At 42.8% G+C, this 26,193-nt stretch overlaps 1 protein-coding gene across 1 annotated transcript in view; it reads right to left on the minus strand.

The window, feature by feature from the left end:
- The window catches only part of MED23 (mediator complex subunit 23), a 76,662-nt gene that overhangs the window by 14,504 nt on the left and 35,965 nt on the right, over nucleotides 1–26,193 (minus strand). Inside the window, exons 12-23 of the mRNA XM_060239443.1 lie at nucleotides 25,313–25,513; nucleotides 24,370–24,513; nucleotides 21,921–22,066; nucleotides 20,116–20,361; nucleotides 19,846–19,988; nucleotides 18,948–19,122; nucleotides 13,601–13,764; nucleotides 11,838–11,962; nucleotides 11,203–11,408; nucleotides 10,509–10,689; nucleotides 9,033–9,203; nucleotides 7,809–8,025 (exon numbers count right to left, since the gene is read on the minus strand). Of these exons, the coding sequence (XP_060095426.1) occupies nucleotides 7,809–8,025; nucleotides 9,033–9,203; nucleotides 10,509–10,689; nucleotides 11,203–11,408; nucleotides 11,838–11,962; nucleotides 13,601–13,764; nucleotides 18,948–19,122; nucleotides 19,846–19,988; nucleotides 20,116–20,361; nucleotides 21,921–22,066; nucleotides 24,370–24,513; nucleotides 25,313–25,513 (2,119 nt within the window). The remainder of the gene's footprint in view (nucleotides 1–7,808; nucleotides 8,026–9,032; nucleotides 9,204–10,508; nucleotides 10,690–11,202; nucleotides 11,409–11,837; nucleotides 11,963–13,600; nucleotides 13,765–18,947; nucleotides 19,123–19,845; nucleotides 19,989–20,115; nucleotides 20,362–21,920; nucleotides 22,067–24,369; nucleotides 24,514–25,312; nucleotides 25,514–26,193) is intronic.

Here is a 26,193-nt window from a genome sequence, read left to right on the forward strand (position 1 = left end):
TGTTATTGTAATCCATAGAAAGTTGGAATTTGGATGAGCTTATGTCAAATTAATGACTCCGAAGACCCTTTGTAGACGATTGAATGCAATTCTTCACTGGAGGTTCTTCAAAGCAGAAAAGGAATCCCACTGGGGCTCCTCGTCTGCCAAAGTAAACCTCCTCAAAATTCTTCAAGCATGTCTTAGGCAATTCCCTTTCTGGAAAAAGTAGGCAGCAGGAGTTGGAGTCACCTTTTATGCCCAAAACAAAGGCTCTGATCCGCTCCTCTTGAAAGAGGCGTGTCAGCTCTCCATTTTTCCAACCCCAGAAGTCCAAGACATACAGCTTGTTGGATGGATATTCTGCAAATGCTTTATATTATAGGAAAACTAATTAAAAGCCCTTATTGGAAATAAATCTCTTGTTGTACTGTTATATGGTAGACTTTAGGATTGTTTAAAATCATATTGTGAGATACTGACTGAAACCACTGAAAGAGCTACATCTTTATATTAATAACAATCGCTAACAACTTTTAACACCACAGGGCAACATTTGATACTACTATGACTAGACGCTTGGGTTTTGTTTTCCATAGTTCTCTTTGGCTAGTAAAATAAAGGAACCAAAGACCTCATTTTGCAAGTTAATTGTGCAGGAAAAACACAGCCAATGTACTCTATTGTTTGATCACATGATTTGAAATTATTTCTAAACCACAGGGGATTACTTCCTTAATCCTTATTCTAAAAAAATGGAAAGGTGAAGGGAAGGTATATTGCATTCTTATTAGTGTTTGGCTCAACCTGCTGAAAGCTGCCATTCTGATACTTTTTCAGCACTAAGATATCAATCTGTGTGGGCTTTCCTCAGACCTGGACTTCTTTGTTTGAAAGGATATGTGAAGATCAAAGCCCTATATGGCCAGGGACCTGCATATCTTAGGGACCACCTTTCCCCACACGTTCCCCAGAGAGCACTTTGGTCTGGGTCAAAAAACCTTTCAAACCCCAGCCCTAAAGAGGCCAGGCTCATGAAAACTAGAGCTAGGGCCTTTTCTGTAGCAGCCGCACACTGGTGGAATGAGCTCCCAGAGGAGGTTAGGGTCCTGCGAGAGCTTGTGCAGGGCCTGTAAGATGACACTCTTCCACCAGGCATTTGTAAGTTAGACCATTGGTTACTACAGTCTCTGAAAAATAACTGGACCACCTCTAGCAATCTGCTCCATATAGAACATCTGGACCACAAGATATGTTTCACGGAGAGCACCTAGCTGGAATAGCAAGACAACACACTTCAGATCATAGCACCCGAAATGTCTATTTCTATGTTTTAAATTGTTTTTACTGTTTTAACGTTTTATTGTATGTTTATATTCATGCACATGCATGACCATGTGAGCCACCCTGAGCCTGCTTTGGCGGGGAGGGCGGGATATAAATTGGATTAAATAAATAAACAAATAAATAAAGATACATCTTAAAAAATGCCATCCTGATAGCTAACCTTAAGCCCCTGATCCAAGCATTAGCAAGCACTTCCAGGTAGACATAAGATCTACATGAGTGGGCTTGCCTCTTCACATTTCAAAGAAACTTTCACCTGTGCAATGCAGATAAGCACGTGCAGAGCTACCCCTGCCTCTGAAGTAAACGACCCTTGGCACTTACCGTGAGGGGTCCTTCTCCTAGGAGGAAAGGAGGACATCTTGGGTGCTTTCCCACCGTCCAATCAGGGAGGCAGGAATCAAAACTTCCTCTTCCTGTGGCTGTGGGGAACCACCCATCTTCAGTTCGGGTGACTCCGAGCAGCAGTATAACGTTAACTGTATCTATAAAAATAAAAAACTTCTAACAAGTGAAACAGCAACAACTATTAGTCTGTCGGTGCCCATAAGGGAGATGGGCGATCGACGAAAGTATAAATTTTATAGATAGGAAAAGTAGGGACCAGGCCCGAAGACCATCAAATGTTGGTAGAGATGTAGTTAGATACAGTGGAGAATTCAGCTGCCCAAGGTAGGGCGATAGATGGGAGGGCAAGATGTCCTCCTTTCCTCCTAGGAGAAGGACCCCTCACGGTAAGTGCCAAGGGTCGTTCTCCCTAGGAGGCGGAGGACATCTTGGGTGCTCCTAGAGCAGTAGGTTACTTAGGGAGGGATCGCCCTACTCAGGCAGTACATGCTGTAAGATTCGTCTACCGAAGGCCGCATCCGCCGACGCGTAAGAGTTCAGCTTGTAGTGTCGAACGAAGGTGGAGATTGACGACCACGTAGCTGCCTTACACACTTCCTCGACTGAGGCGTTCCTGCTGAAGGCTGCGTTAGCGGCTGCGCTTCTGGTCGAGTGTGCTGTGATCCCAGGCGGAACCTCGAGGTGCAAGGCCTTGTAGGCCTCCGCTATGCACTGCTTAATGGCGTAACTAATGGCCGACTTGGACATCTTTTGCCCTATTCTGGGTGCAGAGATATTGATGAACATAGAGTCTGACTTACGTAGTGACTCTGTTCTAATCAGGTAGACTTTGATCGCCCTCCGCACGTCCAGGGTGTGCCAGGTTCGTTCCTTGGGGTGTCTGGGATCCGGACAAAAGGATGGTAGATTGATCTCTTGATTTTGGTGGAATCTGGATGACACCTTTGGTTGGAAGGTAGGATCCGGGTAGAGTACGACCTTGTCCTTGTGGAACACGCATAGCTCCTTCCTAGTAGACAGAGCTCCTAACTCGGAGACCCTTCTGGCCGATGTTATTGCCACCAGGAAAATCGTCTTCATGCGAAGCATCTTTAAGGGCACTTGCATGAGCGGTTCGAAGGGTGGACCTGTTAGGGCGGTCAGCACTGGGTTCAGCCTCCAGGTCGGGAACCGATGAGTCTGCGGTGTGGAGCTTAAGGAAGCTCCTCTAAGGAACCGTCGGATGTGAGGGTGAGACGACAGGGATACACCATCCACCTGCTGAAGTACTGACGACAGTGCCGCGATCTGGCGTTTGAGGGTGGCTGGCTTCAGGCCGGACTGCAGCCCATCCTGAAGGAATTGTAGCACCCTAGGAACAGTAGGGTGTAATGGATCCACACTCTTTCTCCGGCACCACCTGTGGAAGGCTTTCCAAGACATGTTGTAGATCCGCGTCGTGGATTCCTTTCTGGATGCTAGGATGGTATTCGTCACTTCGCTGGTGTACCCTAGGTCTAGTAGCGATCTCCTCTCAACCTCCACGCGGTCAATCTCAGCCATTCTGGGCGGGGGTGCCACACTGGTCCCTGCAGCAGCATGTCCGGCCCGGTTGGAAGGTGGAGGGGTTTCTCCGCCGACAACTGCTGGATTGAAGAGAACCAGGGACGCCGAGGCCACCAGGGCGCAACTAAGATGACTTCTGCCCCCAGCGACCTGATCCTTCTGAGAACTTTTGGGATGACCGGGATTGGCGGGAAGGCATACAGGAGACCTTGAGGCCACGGGGATGTTAGGGCGTCTGTGGCCTCCGCCTGACTGTGAAAGTACCTTGTGAAGAACCGGGGCAGCTGGTGATTCTGTGGAGATGCGAAGAGGTCCAGGGTTGGCGGGCCGAAGTGATCCACTATCTGTAGGAATATAGTCCTGTTGAGAGACCACTCCCCTGCCTGGATGCTCTCTCGACTGAGCCAGTCCGCCTGCACGTTGTGCGCCCCCTTGATGTGTTCTGCTCTTATTGACTTTAGATGAAGTTCTGCCCAGCCGAACAGTTTTCCGGCCTCCCTGTAGAGGGAGCTGGACCTGGACCCCCCTTGATTGTTTAGGTAGGCCTTCGCTGCTATGTTGTCCGTTCGCACTAGGACGTGTTGGCCTGAGACTTGGTCCTGGAAGTGTAGGAGGGCTAGACGAACTGCCCGAAGCTCTAGTAGGTTGATCGGGAGGTTCGATTCCCTGGTCGACCACTGGCCCTGTGTTGGGATCTCGTTGAGGGTTGCCCCCCAACCGGAGAGGCTGGCGTCCGAGAACAGTTGCAGCTCCCCCTCTATGAGGAAGACTCTCCCCTGGCGTAAGTTGCTGGCCTTGGTCCACCACCTGAGGCTCTCCTTCACCGCCGGGGGCAGTGAAAGGGATATGGAGCGTCTCTCCATGATGTGTAGTTGGTGGGGGCGAAGGAACATCTGGAGTTGTCTGGTGTGGTGCCGACCCCACTGTAGTGCCTCGAGGTTTGAGATGAGGAGGCCCATGAGTCTTGCTAGAGTCAGTAGTGATGATGATGACGCCTGGATCACCTGTTGTGCCAACGTCATTGTCTTTAAGATCTTGTCCTCTGGGAGAAAGATGGCTTTGAGGTTTGTGTCCACTATCATGCCCAGGTGCTCTAGTCTCTGAGTCGGTCGAAGGTGACTCTTGGCTGTATTGATCAGGAAGCCGTGTCTTTGGAGGCAGTTGATTGTGCTCCTTAAGTCCTGCTCTGCTTTCTCCCTTGACGATGACCTCAGCAACAGGTCGTCGAGGTACGGATGCACGTGTATGCCCCTCTGTCTGAGGTGTGCAATCAGGTTCGCCAACACCTTGGTGAACACCCGTGGAGCCGTTGCAAGCCCGAAGGGTAGAGCTCTGAACTGGTAGTGAGAGCCCTTTACGCAGAAACGCAGGAACTTGCGGTGTGAGGGTAGAATCGGGATATGTAGGTAGGCCTCTGTCAGATCCAGCGATGCCATGTAGTCCCTGTGGTTCAGGGCCTCTGTTATGGACTTGATGGATTCCATCCTGAAGTGTCGTAGTTTGATGTTTCTGTTCAGGAATTTTAAGTCCAAGATTGCTCTCCAGTCCCCGTTCCTCTTGGGAACTGTGAAGAAGATGGAGTAGACACCTTGATATTTCTGTTTCGTAGGGACTTGTTCTATGGCCGCTGAGTCCAGAAGGTGGCGTATTGCCTTGAGGGTGATGTCCCTCCGCTCCGGGTTTGAGCGGAGTGGGGAAATGATGAAGCGATCTGGGGGTGTACGCCTGAACTCTATCGGGTAGCCCCGGGAGACAATCTCTAGAGTCCAAGAGTCCGCCTGCGATTCCACCCAAGCCTGATGAAAGTGCAGCAGGCGGCCCCCTACTGGGATGTGGTCCCAGTCATGCCTGGTTGGGCTTGGGGCCCTTCTGGAATCTGCCCGATCTATCGGGCTGGTTCCTCTGAAATCGGTTGTGGGAGGGGTTCTTCTGGAAACCCTGCTTAGGTTGGCTCCAGGTTGACTTCTTGTACTCCTGCTTCGGTTTGTGGAAGTTGGATGGGGTCCGAAAGGAATTGGAGCTGAACCCTCGCCTGTCGGTGCGCCTCAGGAATTTAGGCATGGCCTTCTTCTTATCTCGCGTCTCCACGAGGATCTTTTCTAGTGTGTCACCGAATAGCTTCTCACCCTGAAAGGGATATCCTGAAACGATCGACTTGGAATGGACGTCGGCTGGCCAGGCTCTAAGCCAAAGCCCCCTTCTGGCTACCGTGTTAGCTGCCATCGCCCTGGCGGAGAAGGTAAGAGCGTCTAAGGAGGCATCTGCTGAGAACTCAGCCGCCCGCATTAGTCTGCTGGTGCCCTCCAGGGTCCTTCTATCTGCCTCCGGCAAGAGCTGAGACAGACGTCTGATCCACACTATCGCCGCCCTAGAGACTATAGAGTTGGCGGCAGCAGCTTTGATTGCCAGGGCCGTAGCCTCATGGCTCCTCTTCAGGGCCAGGTCAATCTTCCTGTCCCAGTTGTCCCTAATCGACCCCTGGCCATCTTCTGCTAGTAGGCCATGGGACTGTAGAGCTGCCACAGGTGCATCTACTAACGGGACCTGTAGCATGTCATTAGCAAAGGCAGGTAGTTCATAAAGCTTCTTAATAGAGTTGGGAACCTGCCTGCTGGTACTTGGCTTTGCCCATTCGGCTCTTAGCTGGCGCTCAAAGAACTCTGGGAAAGGGAAGATCCTGTTAGAGGATCGGTGCCTAGGGAAGAACTCTGAGTTCCCCTTGGGTTTGTTCCTGGGGTTAGTCAGGGGGTCGGTAGCCTCCTGGTCCTCTGGAGACCCTTGGAGGTCCAGTGCGGCCAGCACCTTGGGTAAGAGGGATTGAAACTCCTCTGCCCTGAAGAAGCGTGAGGAGGGTTCTGGTGCAGGCGCACCCTCTATCTCCTCGTCCGAGATGAATTCGCCCTCCTCCCTTTCCCCCTCTTCTGATTCTTCTGACTGATCCCCATACTGGGATCTCTCTCCCTCTAGGAAGTCACTGACCAGGGAGCCCCTTGCGGCCCTAGAGTGGAGGCCGTGCTCCCTAGGCCTTTTGGGTGAGGGTGATCTGGAGGAAGGGGATGGGCTAGGGTGTCTTGGCCTCTTAAGAGTGGCAGCCTTAACTGCAGCCCCCACAGTCTGTTTAATTGAGTCTAGAAAATCAGCAAATAAGGAAGATCCCATCATGGGTACGTTACCCAAGCCCGTCTGGGGCTGAAAGGTCTGTGCAGCCTCCCGTTGTGGTTGATCTTCGAAGGAATCGAAGTCTCCCGCCTGGAGGTTGGTATCCGAGGATCCCTGTCCCTGGAGGCTGTTATTTTGCTGGTCGCCGTCTTTTCGCGCCCTTTTGCGCTTTTCGAAATGGCCACCGGGGGCAGGGCGGCGCTCTGAGGAGGCCTCCTCAGCTGCCGAAGACGACCAGCGCCGCTTTCTTTCGCTCCTTGGCGTTCTGCCCCTACAGGGCACGTTGCCGGCAGCCGAGGCAAGCCCTGCGGTCATGCCGGCTCCGGAAAGCGGCCTTTCGGCTCTGCGCGCTGCGCTGGTAGCCGAGTCCTCTTCTAGGAAGGCGTCCCTCGCCCTGCGCGCCATCTGTTGGCTTCGGGTGCTGTTGCTGCACTCCACGCCGCGGCTTGTAACACAGCCCGGGGCCGCCGGCGCGTCGCTCCTCTTCAGTGCGGGGGAAGGAGGGGGGGGAACAGAAGAGGAAGCCAGAATCGGGCTGGAGAAAATTAAAGGCGCAGAGGGGGCTGCAAAGGTTGAAATAAGGGCTGGAGTTCACGTTGAAGGTAAGGAACAGCTCAAGGAGCAAAGAAGCAAAAGGGGAAAGAGGAAGAAAGGATTTTTTTTTTTTTTTTTTTTTTTTAAAGAGCAATTAAAGGGATAGAACCTATCCTAAGCACATGCTCTCCCTGTCGAGGCAGGAAAGGAACTGAAGATGGGTGGTTCCCCACAGCCACAGGAAGAGGAAGTTTTGATTCCTGCCTCCCTGATTGGACGGTGGGAAAGCACCCAAGATGTCCTCCGCCTCCTAGGGAGAACTTGAGCTCCACGAATGCATCACTGCAGGGACTCTCCCATACTAATACCTATGAAGATAATGTGACAATTCAATATAAACAATCTAGAGTGTCTGTAGATTACTCTGACAGGTAGGAACTCTAGGTCAACCCTGAAACGTTTGTCACTGTTTGAATCAGGGACTTAAGGTTAGGTGCCAAATGGCTGCCAGGATAGCATTTTTTAGAATGTACTTTCACATGTCCTTTCAGACAAACAGGTCCAGGTCTTCTTAGGATTAGTTCCCCAACTATGAGTGTGACAAAGCCATATTCCCCTCGTCTGAAGAAGTATGCATGCATAAGAAAGCTTACATTCTGAATAAAACTTCGTTGGTCTTAAAGTTGCAACTTGACTCCTACTTTGTTCTAAAGCCATATTCAGTAATTTTTATATTAGACTAGTGAGACAAGCAAAATCAAGGTTTTATAAACATGAAGCCTGACTGGTTATTTATGTCAGATAAATATTTATCTGACATAAATATTTTATTTATTTTTGAAAAATAACCAACTTGATTTGTGGAACAATTCAGCAATGTTCTATTTGGAACTCACCATGGAATTTGTATAAGCCTCCTAGATGATCCAGCAGAGTTTCCAGTGACTTGGACACTGGAAGCAGTTCTAAAAATCTGTGAATCACAATGTCAAACACTGGCAGGAAACGGAGGCAAACATTCCCAAAGTATATAGGTAAGTACTGGGGTTGGATCTGAACAGGAGGATTAACTTGCTCAGCTAAGCCTTCAAAATACAGCTTTTCAGGATATTTCTGGAGGAGAAAGTTCGAACAAAATTAAGTTACCAATCTAATTTTCCCAATACCTCAAAGATGTTTTATTCTATTCAGAATCCTCCCACCTCCCTGATACATACACTGCAACCAGTGTTCCCTCTAAGCTGAGTTAGTGTGAGCTAGCTCACAGTTTTTTAGCCTCTGGCTCACACATTTTTGTCTTAGCTCAGGAAAAATGGCCCCAGAGCAAATTTATGGAGTAGCTCCCAACTCTAACGCTGGTAGCTCCCAACTTTAATGCTAGCAGCCCACAAAATAGAATTTCTGCTCACAGCTTAGAGGGAACATTAACTGCAACCCTGTACTTTAATGGACATATGTCAATGGACCTAGAAGGGAGCAACTCTGCTCAGAGTTCTTGCTTTACATTCATGTTTAATTTAAACCTTTTGCAAAAACTGGAGTTATATAGTAAGAAACCTATATAGAGTAATATAATAAGAAACAGACATAGGCTACAAATCATGCATACACGTAGGCTCTGTAACAGACAAAGGTGATTTTTAAAGTTTCTGATCTCCAGTATCAGACTTACCTAAAAGATGATGCATGTACAATAGTACTTCGAACTAGGCACCACTGTGGTCCTAGTGATTCAACCCCTAACCAGTTTCACTTCAAACATGAAGGAGCCACGATTTCCAAGTCCTGACCTCTTCCGAGTGCTAGCAAAGCTGAGCATTTCCCCATTCTCTGTTCAGCTAATATCTAATCTCAGTTACTATCCATGATGAAGACACTGCATGATTTTCTCTGTGCATTGATCCTTCCCAGTGCCATAACACATTTCCAGTTGTTTCAATGCTAAAATGCTACAAGCTATAATATATTCTGTTTACATCTGACATAAATAACCATTACTATATTTACACTAAACACATTCTGCTATCATGCAAAAAGGAATAAGCAGTATCACTATATTCCCAATTTAAATATTCTGTAACAAGCATTCATAACTACTCAGTTTATAGAGTTTAAAGTACCTTGTGGTAAGTCATGTGCTTTGTATGCCAATCATTCTGTAGCCAATGCTCTGGGGAGTTTTCCTTTACAAAATCACTCACTCTGTTTCGGAAATCATTTGGTTTAAGTAAAAGCAACTGGATAATGAAGTAGCACACCTGAGCTTCATTTCCTTCATGACTGCGCATAGCCTGTAATGAAACACAGATGGTACTGCAAAACAATACAAGCCAAAGTCTTACCCAGTTAAACATTTCAACTTGTATAAGCGGAAGATAATGTGGGATCCACTTAAGAAAAAAGAAATCTAAAAGTTGCCAAAGCTCTAACACCTGACAAGTTACTTACAAGAAACCTGACAATAATGGATAATATCCTTTAATAGCATATATCTAATGCTGAACTTGACCTCAAAGTGCAGATCAAAACGTCTGATCAACAGGTACAGAAAACAGAGGTGCAAATGTGAACAAACTCCCTGGGTCTGTTGACCACTCTCTCCAGGAAGGTGTAAAACTCACAAAAGCAAATGTTGCAGCTGCAGACACAGTAACTCAAACAACAAATAACTCTCTCACATCACTACATAGTGAGATCCCAGTAGCAACCTCACTGGACATGGTTTGGTGCAGAAAATTATTATTATTATTAATTAGATTTTTAACTTCCCTTCCTGATAGTCAGGCTCAAAGCGGTTTACATGAAATACACAGAAAACAGATTAAAACCAGCATAAAAGAATAAAAAATCAAATTCCCTAAAAAAGCAGATGGCATCAAAAATCCCAATAATGATGATCTTTCTAGTGCAGCACTATCTAAGTCCCCGTGGTCCCCCCGTGGTGGTGGAAGTGCCAAGTCAAGCCATTGCTGCCCTCAACCAAATGCATTGTGGAACATCTTTGCTTTACAGGCCCTATGGAAATATAATAAAATCTACAAGGTCCAGGTGGAATTTGACAGAGAATTCTAGCAGGCTGCAAAGAAGATGCTTTCTTCTTCAAGCCGCCATATCATCAGCTGTCTAGTGATGACTGGTGGAGTGAGGCTTGGAGTAGAAATGTGACCTCTGAACCAGGTGATTTGGTGGTGGACTCTAGGCTTGGAAGGGAAAGCAGGTCTGGCATGTTTTCTGCTCCATGTCCCCACACTACTACTAACCCACTGACGGGGAAAAGCTTCAAGTGGAAAGCATGTCTCACAAATTTTTGATTATAAGTGTTTTGTATTTTAAATTCAGAAATTCTGTAAAATACTTTATAACAGGAGTGGCCAACGGTAGCTCTCCAGATGTTTTTTGCCTACAACTCCCATCAGCCCCATCCAGCATGGCCAATGGCTGGGGCTGATGGGAGTTGTAGGCAAATAAACATCTGGAGAGCTACCACTGGCCATCCCTGTTTTATAACCATCCTACATCCAATGAATCAGAAAAGGACTACTACTTCGGGAGTAACTTTACAAGGAGACGATGTATGCAGCTAAGGCATTCCTTACCAAACATAATATCAGCCGGTCCAGTGTCACAATATTGTATTTCCACACCATGTCATTGAGAATCTCAATACATTTGTTGAGCTGCTGTCCTCCTGCTGATGTTGAAAATTCATACACCAGGAAATCAGCAAATGTCCTCACATGAGCAACCAGAGCTCTGGCACCAATTCTTTCTAGCACTCTAAGAAACAGGAAAGAACAAAAAAATGACTATAGCAGGTATAGAATGAATTAATTTAATAATGGAACCTCAAGGGCAGCTATTCAGTCTATGTTTCCTATTGGCAATCAACTAATACCTGAAGTTGCACTACTACATAGAATACTTAGAATAATCACAGACAAACTTTTCCAAAGCAAAACAAAACTTGCAGAAAACTCTCAGTAAAATGACTGGCTATGCAGACTTTAAGATGTCATCTGAATTACTAGACAGGACTGTTAAGAGTTCTGTGATGATTTGCCTTGAGAGCACTGGTCACAAAGTCTGGCTTTCAGCAAATGCCTAGCAGCACTTTTACTGCTACTTAGCCCTATTCATAATGCATGCAAGAGAAAGAGGCAATCACTGGCCATTGCAGAAAAATCCCACTTACTAAGGAAACAAAGGATATGTTAACTGAATGATGACTCCATGTGGAAAATACTCTGTACTAATCTAATTTTATCTTAGTTTAATTTTAGGAAGACTCACCGATAGCCAATTTGGTTAATGTGATCAGTCTCCAGCAGCATCTTCCAGAGAAGACAGAGGAAGAGGGGAGGGGAACCCTGCATGGAAAAATGGGTTATGATGTCGTTCTCATTGGTCATTGACTTCCACTTTCGGTATTCCTCCTCCACATTCTTCTTCAGGTTGAAACGGCTCTCTTGAGGTACATTGTTTTGTTTGAAGAAAGCCTGAAATACAGTAGCTATGTTATGAAGTGATCTGAATGCAACATTCATATTTTCATCTGAAGAGAACTAAGTTGTGGTGAGCCACGCTGACTCCAGTGTTTTCCTCTGCAACTAGAAACAGTAAGAGCTTATGGGGTTGAACATACACTATTCATTTCAAAAGATCAGAAAAACCAGGTTTACCTGCCATGTAGTTCTTTAGGTTCAAGGCTTATTTCTGTGAATATCACCACTACGGTTTGCATTCAATTAGCAGTGGGATTTATTTTTCTAAATTTTGATGTCATTTAATTTCCTCCATTACTATCTAAATGCTTTCCTTCAAGTAATTATTCTGAAGTGAAGTTAATGCACAAGAGCCTCATTACCTTCTTTCATAACAACTTACTTTTATATATAAACACCAGTGACAACATTTGTGAAAATTACCTGCAGTGGAGCTGGAAAACAACTCAGGGTATGTGAAGCCCAGTTATGAGGAGTAAAGCTCATAATAGTCTGAAGTATATCTTTGCACCAAGTTCCCTGAATAGAATCTGATCCTGTGAAAAAATCTGAAAAAGGACACACAAAAGTAATCAAGTCTAAGTTTCATATAGTTTAAACATATACAAGGAAAGGAAAGAAAAGATCCCATGTGCAAGTACCAGTCGTTTCCAACTCTGGGGTGACGTTGCTTTCATGTTTTCATGGCAGACTTTTTATGGGGTAGTTTGCCATTGCCTTCCCCAGTCATCTACACTTCCCCCCCAGCAAGCTGGGTACTCATTTTACCAACCTCAGCAGGATGGAAGTCTGAGTCAACCTTGAGCCGGCTACCTGAAAACCCAGTTTCCACTGGGGATCGAACTCAGGTCGTGAGCAGAGCTTAGGACTGCAGTACTGCAGCTTTAACACTCTGTGCCACGGGGCTCTTAGAAACATATAAAATGAATTAGTAAAATGCCATTTTTACATCCCAGGGCTTTTTTTGAGCAGAAACGCACAGGAATGTAGTTCCGGCTGGCTTGGTGTCGGGGTGTGGCCTAATATTCAAATGAGTTCCTGTTAGTCTTTTCCTACAAAAATAGCCCTGTCACATCCTATTGACACCATATACATTATTATTATTATTATTATTATTATTATTATTATTATGAGTATTCCATCAGTTTCCATTGTCTGAATTTAAGTCATGTTTCCAGAAGGCTCAAGATTCAGCTGAACTGAATCCAGGCCACACAAAATTCATATGGCCATTTTATTCCTGTCACAATGCCTCTACCGAAAACTGAAATACATGAAAAAAATTTAGCCTTACATCACAGTAGGAGATCAAGGATATTCATATTGTAAACCACTTTGAGTTCCACATGGGAGAAAGTTGGCTAATAAATGTTTTAAATGTAAATAAATGCAGCTCTTTGTATAAAGAGTAAAGACTAGCCTTCACCCCAAATGCTCAACAACATCTCTGTTGTTTCTCCACTATAAGAATAATGGATCCAGATTTCTTTTTCAAATCTGAATACCACTGTTGAACATTCAAATGCTTCAAAAAAATTGACATATCAGTTAATCTTTTTTCTTCTTTCCATTTTAATAAAACAAATAAAAACTTTGTTAATAAATCAGATAGACTCTTATCGTCTTTAACCTTTTATTATTGTGAATGCTTTTGTGAACTATCAGTTCTGATTATGCTCTTTTCTGTTAGTTGGTTATAACTGAAAAACAACACCCTTGATCCAAACAGGATGTATGATCAGGCTGCAAACATATACCACTTCCAGGATTAGAAGCTAGAAGCACAGAACAGTTGTGCATGGATATATGTGTCAACTAAGAAGACAATCATGCTGCACTGCTTTGGTTTGAATGGGATGTGCATTCCAACAGGTATTCAAATATTTATTCTCATACTATTAGTCAAATACTAACACTTTATGCTTGACTACAGTTGGATGGAGACAAAGTTTTTCTTATCTTGAAACATTAACTTGGCTAATTTGTCTTGCTAGTTATAACGTGCTGCATTAACAAACCACATGTGTGCACGCAGACACATTCCTTGAATCCTTTAACTAAATAATGTAGGAAAAACATCAATGATTCAAAATTTTGAAAGATCTCAGTATTGCATTAACCTTTTATACCTTCAAGTTAGCAAAATTGTTTATGCTAATGTTTCTAACATTGTGAAAGAGTGTTACCTGTAACATGGGTTGCTCTAGCCAGAGTCAAAATAAGCGCCCTGTTGAGTTCCTCCGATTCTGCTGAAAGTACTGTTTTTGGTTCATTAAGGAAGCGTGTAAATTGTGGTTGGACTTCAGAGCTACCCAAGGCTGTGATCAGCCTCAGAGCTGTACTTTCAACACTGTAAGGAGAAAGTATTGGTTTCATCTGAGCACAAATTGTGTTTGTTTTGACAAATGCAAGCAAAAAAAGAGTAGCATTTGAGTCATTATGTTTCAAATAAGATTTCAATACTGTGACTTACATGAATTCCTTCTCAAATGACAAGTGAGTGCACATTTCTCTCTGTTCAAATTACTGTTTGTCCCCAATTGAAAAAAATACGTAAGGCACAATTAAGTAACTTCTAAGAATAAGTAGCGGTCATTTCACTCAGCCAAAACCACAGAAAGTACACACACCTGGCTGCTCAACTGATCCCTCTATAAGTATACCTCTGTGATATGCTGACAAACATCTATTTGCCACTTTCACAATTTATATATTTTAAGGATTTGTACCCAAGATATTTTAAGTGTATACCATACCATACCCAACCTTTAATGGCATAATGGATTCAGATAAAATACACAGAATATAAAAATTTAAATCAAATTGTTATTAGCCAGATAAAATCAAAATGAAACCGAGCTTACAGATGCATTCAAACATGGTCAGAATTAAATTTAAGGATGTCAGCCAGAAATTTTGCCACAGCCTCACTAACCACCTCCTCAGTATCACTCAATAAATAATAACAGGGTGGAAGAATAGACAAATCTGGGGGAAAAGATAGCTTGCCAAATAAATCTTTACGGAGGTTATGGTAAAGAGAACAATCAAGCAATATATGCTGGATTGAGTCAGGAGTATTCGCTCCACAGGAGCAAAGTCTGTCAGCTAAAGGGACTCGCTGATATCTCCCTTGTAAAACTTTGGAGGGAAACGCATTTAGTCTAGCCAACATAAATGCCCTGCGATGACTTGGAGTGGTTAAGTCTGATAGATAATTGGGCATTTTGCCACAGAAAGCATAGAGACCTAAGGAAGCTGGAGAGCAAATATAAGGGTCAGTTGGCCGTAATTTCTTTTCCTCCGATTCCCACAGTCTCAGTTTAATACATCTGAAGATATGACTCATCAGAGGTTGAAAAATCATCTACCTCTAACCCCAATTGATTGAGTTTGGACAGAAGCACTGCTGTCCAGGATGAAATATATGGGTCTCTTTTCATACAATCAAGAAGGCTGATGGGATCTGTTTATTTTAAGTGTATACAAAAAAACCAAACCAATTGCCTGTAGAAGTGCACTAAGAATCCGGCTTCACTGTAAAGGAGAGACTACTTTCTACTTTGCATGTCTGCTTACTATTCACATAAGCAATATATGATCTTGAGTGATGTTTTAGTAACAGACTGAAGAAAAGTACTTTCTTTATCTGCTCTTAAATAGAGTCTTGGCTCCATCCAAATGTGTAAACAGAACCAACTGAGACTGAATCCTTCTAAGACTGAGGTTCTGTGGCTGGAGCAGGAAGATTCTGGCTTGGGTGCCAACTCCTGGTTCTTGATTGTGTGCTCTTGAGTCTGGCACTGACAGTCAGAAGTCTGGGTGTGATCCTGGATGCTTCCTTAACAATGGAGGCCCAGGTCACTAATGTTGTCAGACTGGTGTTTTTTTCAATTGTGTCAGGTCTGGCAACTGGCGACCTACCTGTCTCACCCTGAACTAGCCACCATAATCCATGCAACAGTCACTTCCAGAATGGATTACTGTAACTCACTCCATATGGGCCTACCCTTAAGGCTGAGCCAGAAACTCCCAACTGCTGCAGAATACAGAGGCGCGGGTCCTCACTAGGATGCCATGAACAGCATATATCCATCCTGTGCTGTGTGAGCTTCACTGGCTTCTGGTGGAGTACCAGATTAGATTCAAGGTCTTGGTGTTGACCTTTAAGCCCTTAATGGTCAGGGACCTATGTATTTTTGGGACTACCTCTCCTGGTATACCCCCAGAAGAGTGTTATGCTTGACAGATCAGAATTATTGGTGGTTCCCAGCCTGAGAAATGTCTGGCTGCCCTCAGCCAGAGCCAGGGCATTTTCTGCCCGAGCTCCAACCTGGTAGAACTTGCTGCCAAGGAACAGCCACGCCCTGTGGGATGTGTCACTGTTCCATAGGGTGCGTAAGGCAGAGATGTTCCACCAGGCATTTGGTTGAGGACAGCAATGGTCCCATCTAAAACACAGCTGTCTGTGTTTTTACTGTTTTATCTGGTTTTAATTTGTGTTATGTGATGTTTCTATATGCTCATGTTGTACACTGCACTGAGCCCAATTCTACTGGGGAGGGTTGATAAAATAAATTAATAAAATAAATAATAAAATAATAAATAAGCTTTTTATAATTACTACAAACGACATAGATTAGATAAAGCTACAAACTGCATAGATAAAGCTGTCAGAGAAGATATAAAGAGATTTAAATTAACTTTCAAAATTATATAATCACATTTCTGAAGTTATTCTCATTAATTTTTTATAGTTATATATTTACTAGTCATTGTATGATAGTGTCATGATCCTAGGCCTAATGAGGCCTACAAGCTCCAAGGAAGCCTGTATAAGGGTGGATACAGGGCCTACATCTCAAAGGATCCCTTCTATCTAGGGTTGCCAAGTCCAATTCAAGAAATATCTGGTGACTTTGGGGGTGGAGCCAGGAAACTTTGGCGGTGGAACCAGGAGACATTTGGGGTGGAGCCAGAAGCAAGGGTGTGACAAGAATGATTGAACTAGGCCATCACATTTAAAGGTTTCGCACACCTTTTAAATGCCTTCCCTCCATTGGAAATAATGAAGGATAGGGGCACCTTCTTTTGGGGCTCACAGAATTGGACCCCCAGTCCAATTCTTTTGAAATTTAGAAGGTATTTTGGGGAGAGGCACTAAATGCTATGCTGAAACTTTGGTGCCTCTACCTCAAAAAACAGCCCCCCCCCATCAGAGCTCCAGATTCCTGTGGATCAATTCTCCATTATCCCCTATGGGAATAGATCTCCATAGGGTATAATGGAGTGCCTAGCAGACATTTCCTTCCCCCCCGCTTTCTGATGACCCTGAAGTGGGGGGGAGGGTCTCCAAAGCGGGGGATTCCCTTCCCCCACCTTGGGATTGGCAACCCTACTTCTATCCCTGATTAGTGAAAGGTTTAGAGGGAAAACTGGCCCAGAGGGGGGAGACTTGGGAGTAAAGTATAAAAAGGCCAAGCTACAGACGGGATTGTTTTTCTGAAAAAACTAAGCCGGAGGCAGGTTGCAGCCAGAGAGGGATCCCTCAACCAAAAAGGGTGAGTTGGTTTGAAATTAAAAGAAGGGAATGTCTAGTTAGTCACGTCAGGGCTTTTATTTCTTTGTACCAACCTTTACAGTTTCCATATTGCACTATAAGTTTTTACAAACCACTTATTATTTTGGGCATTTATAACAAACCTGTTGTTGTTATACTGCCTGGGTCTTCACATTTTTTCAGTCATTGACAAAAGGTGTTTGTTAAGAAGGGAGACAAAGGGTGCGTGCTCTGGGCACTTCCTGGTCTACAGCTGTGTGACAGATGGTTTAAATCTTACATAAAGATAAGAAAAATGTTTATCTGTGTTTTTCTTTCTCTTTTGTTCCTTGCTTATATGCCTTTTTACTTAGCCCTATAGATAGGAAACCACAGAAATATTTTATGTGGAAGTACTGATTGCTTTACCACATTCTGATTTGTTATGCTATTTTTTTCATGTCTTACATTTTTATATTATGGATTGTCCTTAAAATGTGTTTATGATGCTTTAGTTCCTTATTTTCCCTTTTATCCCTTTTTATTCTGTACCCTGCTAAATGATAAAAATAAAATATGTAGTAAAAATAAAAATAAATTACAACTTGTTACTGTAAATATAAATCTAAAAATCATATATATATTAAAATAAAAATAAATTACACCTTGTTGCTGTGGGAATTAGTCTTGTTAACAGAGCATTAAAGTCTTAGTCTTGACTGCTTCTGATAATCTGAGCTTTTATCACTGCGGTCATAAATAGAGATGCACTCTTCTTAATCGACTGAAGTCAATAGGCTTAGAAGGGTATAACTGAGACTGCGCTGTATAACAATTCAAAATATTATTTCCCCACCCTCTTTCACACACTAGGAGACTACATTGTCTAGAGCAGGGGTGTCAAACATGTGGCCCGGGGGCCAAATCACGCCACTGGAGGGCTCCTATCAGGCCCCCGAGCAACTGGCTGTCATCTGCTTCCTTCTCCCTCTCTCGTTTCCTTCTGCATCTCAATTTGCTTTGCCAGGCTTGCTCAATTGCACAGGAGCTACAGAGCAAAACCTCAATTTTCTCCATTGGCTGAGGCTCCTCCATCTCCTGGTCCCCTGGGGAGGGAGGGAAAGAGCCAGAGCTTCCTTTGCCCAGTTTCCTGGATCTCATGGGGTGTTTTCGCACTCACGTTTTACTGGTGCCACGACCCTCCTCACGCCGGCGAATCTGCATGGATTTCGCACCAGAAGCGCCGGCGCACCCAGAAGCGCCGGCTACTTCCGTCGCTAAGCCAGTGCAAACGTTTTCCTGCATCTTTGCGATTTCCGTTTGCGCTGGCTTAGCGACGGAAGTAGCCGGCGCTTCTGGGTGCGCCGGCGCTTCTGGTGCGAAATCCATGCAGATTCGCCGGCGTGAGGAGGGTCGTGGCACCAGTAAAACGTGAGTGCGAAAACGGCCATGGAAAAAATACAAAGAAAGCACCTTTAAGACCAACAAGTGCCAATTTTTAAGTATGTCTTATTTTAAGGTTTTTTTTTAAAAAAAAATCTTTAGTCATGTTTGTCTGTGTCCATTAAAAAGTTTATATCTTTGCTACCTAATCTTAAATAGGTACACACGTGGCCCTGCCTGACACAGCCCAGCCTGGCCCGACAAGTTCTCATTTATGTCAGATCTGGCTCTCATAAGAAATGAGTTTGATACCCCTGGTCTGGAGGATATGGGTCTGAACGCAGGAAATCCAGGTTGAAATTGCAGTCAGTTATAAATCTTAGTGGTTTGGCTCTCTCACATTCTAAGTGACTCTAAGCTTTCAAGCTCAGACCACCATCACATGCAAGAGATTCTCAGAAGCCCCAGCACAGAATCAGTAGTGTATGAATTGGTCCATCTAAGGATTCCCTTTTTAACTAGATGCTGTTCTATTCTTGTTCCTCTTCTACCAATCTGATGCGTACTGTGCCCCCAAAACAGAAATGGCAGTTTGTAGAGATAATACTCACCACAGATGAAGCTGATTCTGGTTTGTCTGTGGCACTGCAGCTAAAGAATGAAGATTACTCAGCAGCTGGACCCTGTAATGTGGCTGGATGTGGTGCATGCGATAGCTGAACATCTCCAATAGAGTGTGCAAGATTCCCCAAGCATGAGACTTAAAGACAGTGGGCAAAAGCTGACCTAAGAAGAATATACTAATGTCAACTGTTTTCTAATGACAGTATTTGAGTAAAAGTTATTATTTTATAAGCACAAATATACAGATTTTCCTATACCTTACAGAGCCAAGCAAAATTTACATAGCACTATAGTATTCACAATATACAGCTGTAGCAAAATCTTAGCATAAGAAAGTTGCTTATTATCATGCAATTAAGCCAAACTCATTAATACCATCAGTTTCCTTCACAGGAGCAGAAAACAGGAGATCCAGTTTAAAGATAAAATCAGCTTCAACAAGCCATAAACATGCTATTCCCAACATTTGTAGTCGTTAGCAGAATAAACTCTGAACTGGAAACAAGTCAACTGTTCAAGCCTTAGCCCACAATTTCAGTCATGTAGCTAGGGAAGTCACTAGCTCTCAGCCTGTCCTCCCTATCTGATGAAGACAGGGGGGCAGATAAAGCCAGCTGGCTGTTCTGTGGGAGGAAGAAAGCAGGAAAAGGGGACAGGCTATGGGGACATTCTGGGAAGGGAAAGAGGAAGCACCAGGGAAAGGGAAAATGAGATGCACCTTGCATGTCCCTGTGGGGTTCACTGCTGCCAGTGTTATATTATGCATTCTCCAAAGTGTATATATGAGAATTTTTTTCTTTGCATGTGCAAATTAGCACTCTACTTAAACTAGTTCAGTTATAACTTCAAGTTGACAACAGCAATTAAATAAGCAAGTATGCTTACTGATAAAACCTTTGATGCCCAAAGATTCTATTTCCATATAAACTAGCAGACGACTGTATGTTTCCACAAGGGCTGGAGCCAAGGCCAAACTGGATTTTGCATGAGCCAGTTTGATTACTCTGGTAGCTATGCTGTGAATAAGGCTGGAAGAAAAAAAAATTCTATTTTCAAAACCATCTCTCTGAAACCACCAAGAATCTATTATTATTATAGATAGGTTTGTAGCAAAACAAAATAAACCTAGCTTGTTTTTAGCTAACACTACTGTACCTCATCTTGGCATGAACTGTAAGTGAATCCAAAAGGTTCATTGGCAAGGGTGTGATGGACCCTGAAGCCATGCAATTGGTTCCTGGGAGAGAGATCCTCATGTTGCCATTCCCATAGATTGTTTCTACTAAAACACCCATGGGTAGCGTGAAGCATTCTGAATTGGTGGAATAAGCATTGCACAGCAAAGCAATCTTGTAGTCATTCATCTGCAAACTTTTATTCCTTAGGCTCTGTTGCAAGAATCTACACACCCAAATAAAGGAAGAAAAATTATTATAACATAAAATGTTTGTGTTAAGAGTTTCAGCTGGGTGATCAAATCATACATTAGAATTAAGACAAACTCTACTTTATTTTGAAGATGCCTACTTGTGTATAACTATTAAGATGAATTATGCAATTGTGGCTTATACTCAAATGGCATAGAAAACCTCAATTCTGCTACATCTTTGCTTTGATCCACCACTTTTCTGGTGACACGTATTCAGTTGCTTACATTTATCATGGCACTGTTTTTTTCCCATTGCGGTGACTTCTTAGCTTGCAGGCTGGACAAACAATGCTGTAAAAATCTTAGCAGGTAAGAATCACAGTAAGGCGGCAATTCATCCAGTAAATGCATTATCAACCAAAGCTCACTATTGGCCAGCTGCAATACATGGAAGGGACATATGTAATGGAGCCTAGGGCAAGGCAAGCTATTGTAAGATGTGCAAATTGCCAGGCTCTATTCTGAAATAAAACAGGTATTTTACAGCTTGCACCTATACTTTCTCTTTTGCTGCATTCCACAACCTTGCTCTTGCTCAGAATCAGGGGTGGGGGGTGGGAACTTGAAAAAAGCACACAATTATAACCAGGTCATTTATTTATGGATATAAAGTGTGAGTGCTCTTTATGGAGAGAAAGGTATGACTGATTATGGCTGGGTCATGAACTGATTTTGACTGTAATAATGTAGAGCAATTTCCACCATATATGCTGGCAAACAGAATAATAGCATGCCACTGTTAAGTAACGTCGTTTGTTCTTTTGCCTCTCAGAATTACCCTGCAGTTCCAGACCTGCTTGATGAGCTATCACTACATGGGTTGGGAGATGTGGAGATAAAAGAGAGTAAGGGCTGTGTCCTGAGAAAACACCATCAACAGCTGAATGCTATTACTGTTTCTGCCTGCAAGAGGAGGCACTATGACTGAGCAAACTGGGACTGCTGCATTAGGATCTCAACTTAAACCACTGTTAGTAATCCAGGTAAAAGGAATCCCAGTTTCATATCTATCACACAAAAGAGTTTGTTCAGCAGCTGACATTCTGATGCAGTTTAATCCAACCGTGGTTTCATGATGCCTTCTGAATATACCTTTCTTGTATTTTAAAGACATCTGCCAAAATGGGATTCAGTTTTTTTCATTATAAAGTATTTTGAGCGTGGTCTTATGGAAACCTTTTCCCCGCTCCTTAGTTTACAATTAAAATTGAGACACGTGTACTCTTTGGCACAGGGACTCAGGTTTTTTGCTTCAGTGCTTTATGTATGTATGCATACAAGTGAGCTCTCTCTGTTTAAGCAAGACCAGGAAAAATACTTCTGTGCTAGGACAGCAGCTGACGGAGAAGGAGGCTTTGAAAGCTGGCAATGCAGCAGCCAGGGCAGCAGTCACAGCGGATCAGGGCACCAGGGACACTGTCTGCTGAACAGCTACAATATTGTCTCATCCTACTTTTACAGACAGGGTGCACAGTACACTAAATTCCCTTATGCTTTCATCCAGGAATGGGGTATAAGAAACAGCACTCACTCATGGTGAAGCTTGAGAGAGTGAGGGATAGGAATCTGAAGTTTGGAATTGTCACTGTGAGCCTTTCTGTTCAGATGTATCCAGATACAGGTCATAGCAAAAGCATGCGTAGACTGGGGTTTGTTAATATCAGGCACAGGAATACACTGAGGAAAGAAGAAAAATGAAATTACATTCTGTTCTACTAGCATGCTGCTAAAAATTCCCAGTCAGATATCTGAAACTGAAAAATCCCAATTCAGTAATGAACTAAGTTCAGAGACTGTACAATGGTGCAGACAGCTGTCCTTGAAAATTAGTAGGTATGCGCTTATGGGCCCCTGCCTCATAAATCTTTGCAATGATTCATTTTCAACCACTTTGCACAAAAATCAAGTGTCAGAGGCAAACCTGCATAAAAAGCAAACCAGGATTGGTATACCTTGTGTTAAAACCAGCTATTACAGCAGTAGCAAAAATATATATGCAAATACAGCTGCTCTTTGTGATATTTGCAGTGGTTTGCAGGATATAATTACTTACTGAAATATTAAATCCCAACAGTTTTTCAATACAACAGCACAAGTCCTAAATTCACTTATAATTATTCTGAAAAGTCCAAGCAACACAAAATGTAGGATTCAGATCTGAACAGTGTTTGTTCAGTGAGTGATATAACCTTACAGTTATAAACATGTGGCATTCAAAAGGGAAGAATACAGAGTAAAAAGCTCCTTTCATCCTCGGTAAGGATGGCACCCTAAACCACACTGCCCTCTGTCTGGAACTCTATTTCTATTAAGCCACAGCCTTCTCATTTTTCAAATTTCTCTTGCCAGATACTTCTTCTTTGGCAAAACCTGTTCTGAACCATCACAGCTTTTTCCTACCCTATCTGATGATCTGGCTTTATCCAAGAAGGAAGTTTTGAGAATGAGTAGACCAAGATCAACCAGCAGAATGCTGTTAAAAACAGAATTGTACATCAGTAAACAAAGCTGCAACTTTTCCTATTTTTAGAATTTTTTTTTACAAGTGGGGAACATCTCATTTTCTCTTCCCACACTCTTTCCTGAAAACCCCTAACCTCCTCCCTTTATCTGCTTCCTTCCCACACACTAGCCTATCTATCTTTATTTCTTTCATTATCTCTCCCTTGGCAGCCTTTCCCTAGGAAAACTTTGCATGGTGCCGGCCCCTGGGCCAGGCCTTATTGAGAATTAAATACTGAAGAAACCTCATCTTAATTCCTGCTGTCACTTCCATTTCTAATTCTCATTGCAACACAATGTTGATTCATTGTACCTTTTTTTGCTACTGTTCTACACAGTCTGATGAACTATCATTTGAGACACAGTCACTACTACTTCTTTTTGAAATGCTGACACTGACCATTAGATACAGCTATTAATGTGATTGTTTCTCCTGCCTTAAAAATACCCTTGATACATGTCCTGACTCCAACTGTCATCTACCTGCATCTACCTAAATTTAATAGTGTTATTTTTTTATGTTACCAAGACTGCTAGGCTTCTGGGTTTTTGGCATTAATTGGATAGATCAACCAATGTTTAGGTTCCTAATCTAAAGTCTTCACTCGATCTACTTTTTGATTGTGTTTACTACATTGAGATTTTATCACTTTTTATTTTTTTAGTAGTCAAGTCAAGTCAAGTCAGCCTTTATTGGCATAAAATATACAGATGTATATATCAGAGCAAATTAGTTAAAAAAAGATAAAATAGAACGATTGCACACATATACATCAGGAAAAGCATAAACATAAACTGTTTCTATGAGATCCTCTGACGTGCCTTTAAAACAGAATAAAGAAACTTAGCCACTTTCTCAGTGACACTAGATGAAGTATTGTTCAAAAGACTATAGACTTTAAGTGCATCAGAACAATCAACTGTGCTAACTAAAAGAGGATGTAAATACTTGTGACGAAGATCTGTATACAAATTATAATAAAGAATATGAGTAACTGACTCCACACATTTTTGCTTACAGAGACAGTATCTGACTGAGTAGGCTGTCTTGTTAAATTTCATAGTCTTTATGAACAGGTGGCAGAGGGCATGCGTTGCATCTCGCAAGGGAAAAAGCTCTATGCTGCTGTGGCACCTGCAATATGGATAGATATGAGGCCATTTTCCAGTACTAAAAGAGATCTCAAAACACAGTTTTTTAGTAGTAAGAGGCCTTTTAAAGCATGTGTTGTGATTCCTGGTAAGTAATTTAAAGAGATTTCCTTTTTCTATCAAACATCTGTTATTCTGTTCTTGTTTTTCTTAGCCCTGAAATGATCTTTTGATCCTTTCCCAGTCCTTTCAGCCCTTATCTAATGGAAGAACTGATTAATCCCTTAAAGCAAGGGCCTGTATATATTCCTTTATCATTTGGATATAGTTCTAGGTGAAATGTACATAGCAAATAATCATACTCATGTTTCACAGAAAAGACTCACTTCCTTCTCAGGGTATAAGAGGTCAAAGAGCTTCATAACAGGGAGAAAGTCAGCCAATGCATTTTTTTGTATGCTGCCAGAGATGAACTGCAGTAATACCCACATTAGATGGTCTCTGCCTTTGATTAGGCCTCGTCCTGCCAACTGTAAAAGGCACATTAATGAGCAGGGACACATTCTAATAACAACAACATCCTCCCCCCCGCAAAAAACCCCCCAAAACAAAATCACTGAAAATCCATTCTAATGTTCTAAAAATTCTATGCTCTCATACCTGGTAAATTAAAAAAAATTGTTTCTCATAAGATGTCATGGGATATTGACTTGCATTTGCATCACAGTGTTAGCATTTACACAATAGAAGCAGACAGACATCTGAGACGTGAACAAAAATTTGACTACTATGAGTGGATCAACAAATGTCTGAAGGATAAAAATGTAGAAGGAGTTTCCTTCAAGAACTGGAGCCAAAACACACAGATTTAAAATTTCAATTGGGAAGAAAGAGAAGTCACCAATTCATCACATGCTGGGCTGTCAAAACAGGGCAGAGCACAACTGCTTCCTGAAAAGAGCACTTCATTGTCATTAGGTGTCACAACATACTACTATCTGTTATTACCTCTGAAAGTAAGGCCACACAGCAAATTTTCTACAGCACATGTTGTCCCTTTTAATTGTTTCTCTCGCACTCAATACTAAGTTTAATTTAAATAACCTTCTACAATTCTTTTGCCATGTGTGCAGCAGCTACGTTGTCTGAATCTCCACGCACTTGTACACGCACTTGAGGTTGGTTCAAGGCTGGGGGAAGGAATGTGTAGGCCTTGACTGTGTAATAAATTCCAAATTATATATTATCCCTGATTTTTATTAGTGGCAGGTGTAGTAAATTCCAAATGATATATTATAATACCCTGATTTTGTATTAGTGAGAATCTACCTTTTGATGGAGAGACAGGACCATATGAGGGAAACTTGCAAACTGAAAAAGTACAAAGAAGATAAGCTGGCTGGAAAGGTGCTGCCATAACAACTGGCTGGTTCCCCCATCGTCAAACTTCTCCTCAGTCTCTGAGCGCTCCATGGCATATACCACAAGATCCACCAACTGGTCTTCCAGTACAGGGCATCGCTGTTTGTGCTGCAAAGCAGAAGTCAGATACAGTATTCCAAAGACTAGCAACGAGTGTCTTTAATTATATTCATTTCAGTACCATTTCTTTGACAGAAGCTTGGGAAGCATGAAATGAAGTCTAAACATAAAGTTTTACAAGATAAGCTAAGGCATTAAAACTGTCTTATGTTACAGGTCACACTATATACAGTTATATATATATTTAAATTTCATAGTCTTTATGAACAGATACAGCTATGAAGAATTATACTACATTAAGCATATACTTCAACCTAATCTCGGTATTCATAGAACTAATATATCTAAAGAGACTGCATTTTAGAAAGGTACATTTGCATTCCTAATGTTTAAAGGCTAATATCCCTATGGCCTTGGATTTTGGAAATGATTTTGCAATTAATGGGCTTTAGATGAACCATCTCCAGGTGCTTTGGCAGCTCAGGTACAAAAAGGCATTCTGTAAGAACACTGACTCCCACTTTGGTGCTACTGCTCATCAGTTAACACACCTTCCCTGGCTTGTATGTTTATCATTTAGGAAAGTGGTGGCTCCCCTTAATTTCACTTTTCATTTAGATTATGCCATGTGTGTAATTCCTCTGTACATTGAAACTGTTGATGTCTATACAGTTTGAAGCTTAACAGCAAACAGCAGAAAGCTATGCCGATTTGAGCATACTATAAGC

The sequence above is a fragment of the Heteronotia binoei genome, chromosome 1 (assembly GCF_032191835.1).
Source record: "Heteronotia binoei isolate CCM8104 ecotype False Entrance Well chromosome 1, APGP_CSIRO_Hbin_v1, whole genome shotgun sequence".
NCBI lineage: Eukaryota > Metazoa > Chordata > Lepidosauria > Squamata > Gekkonidae > Heteronotia > Heteronotia binoei.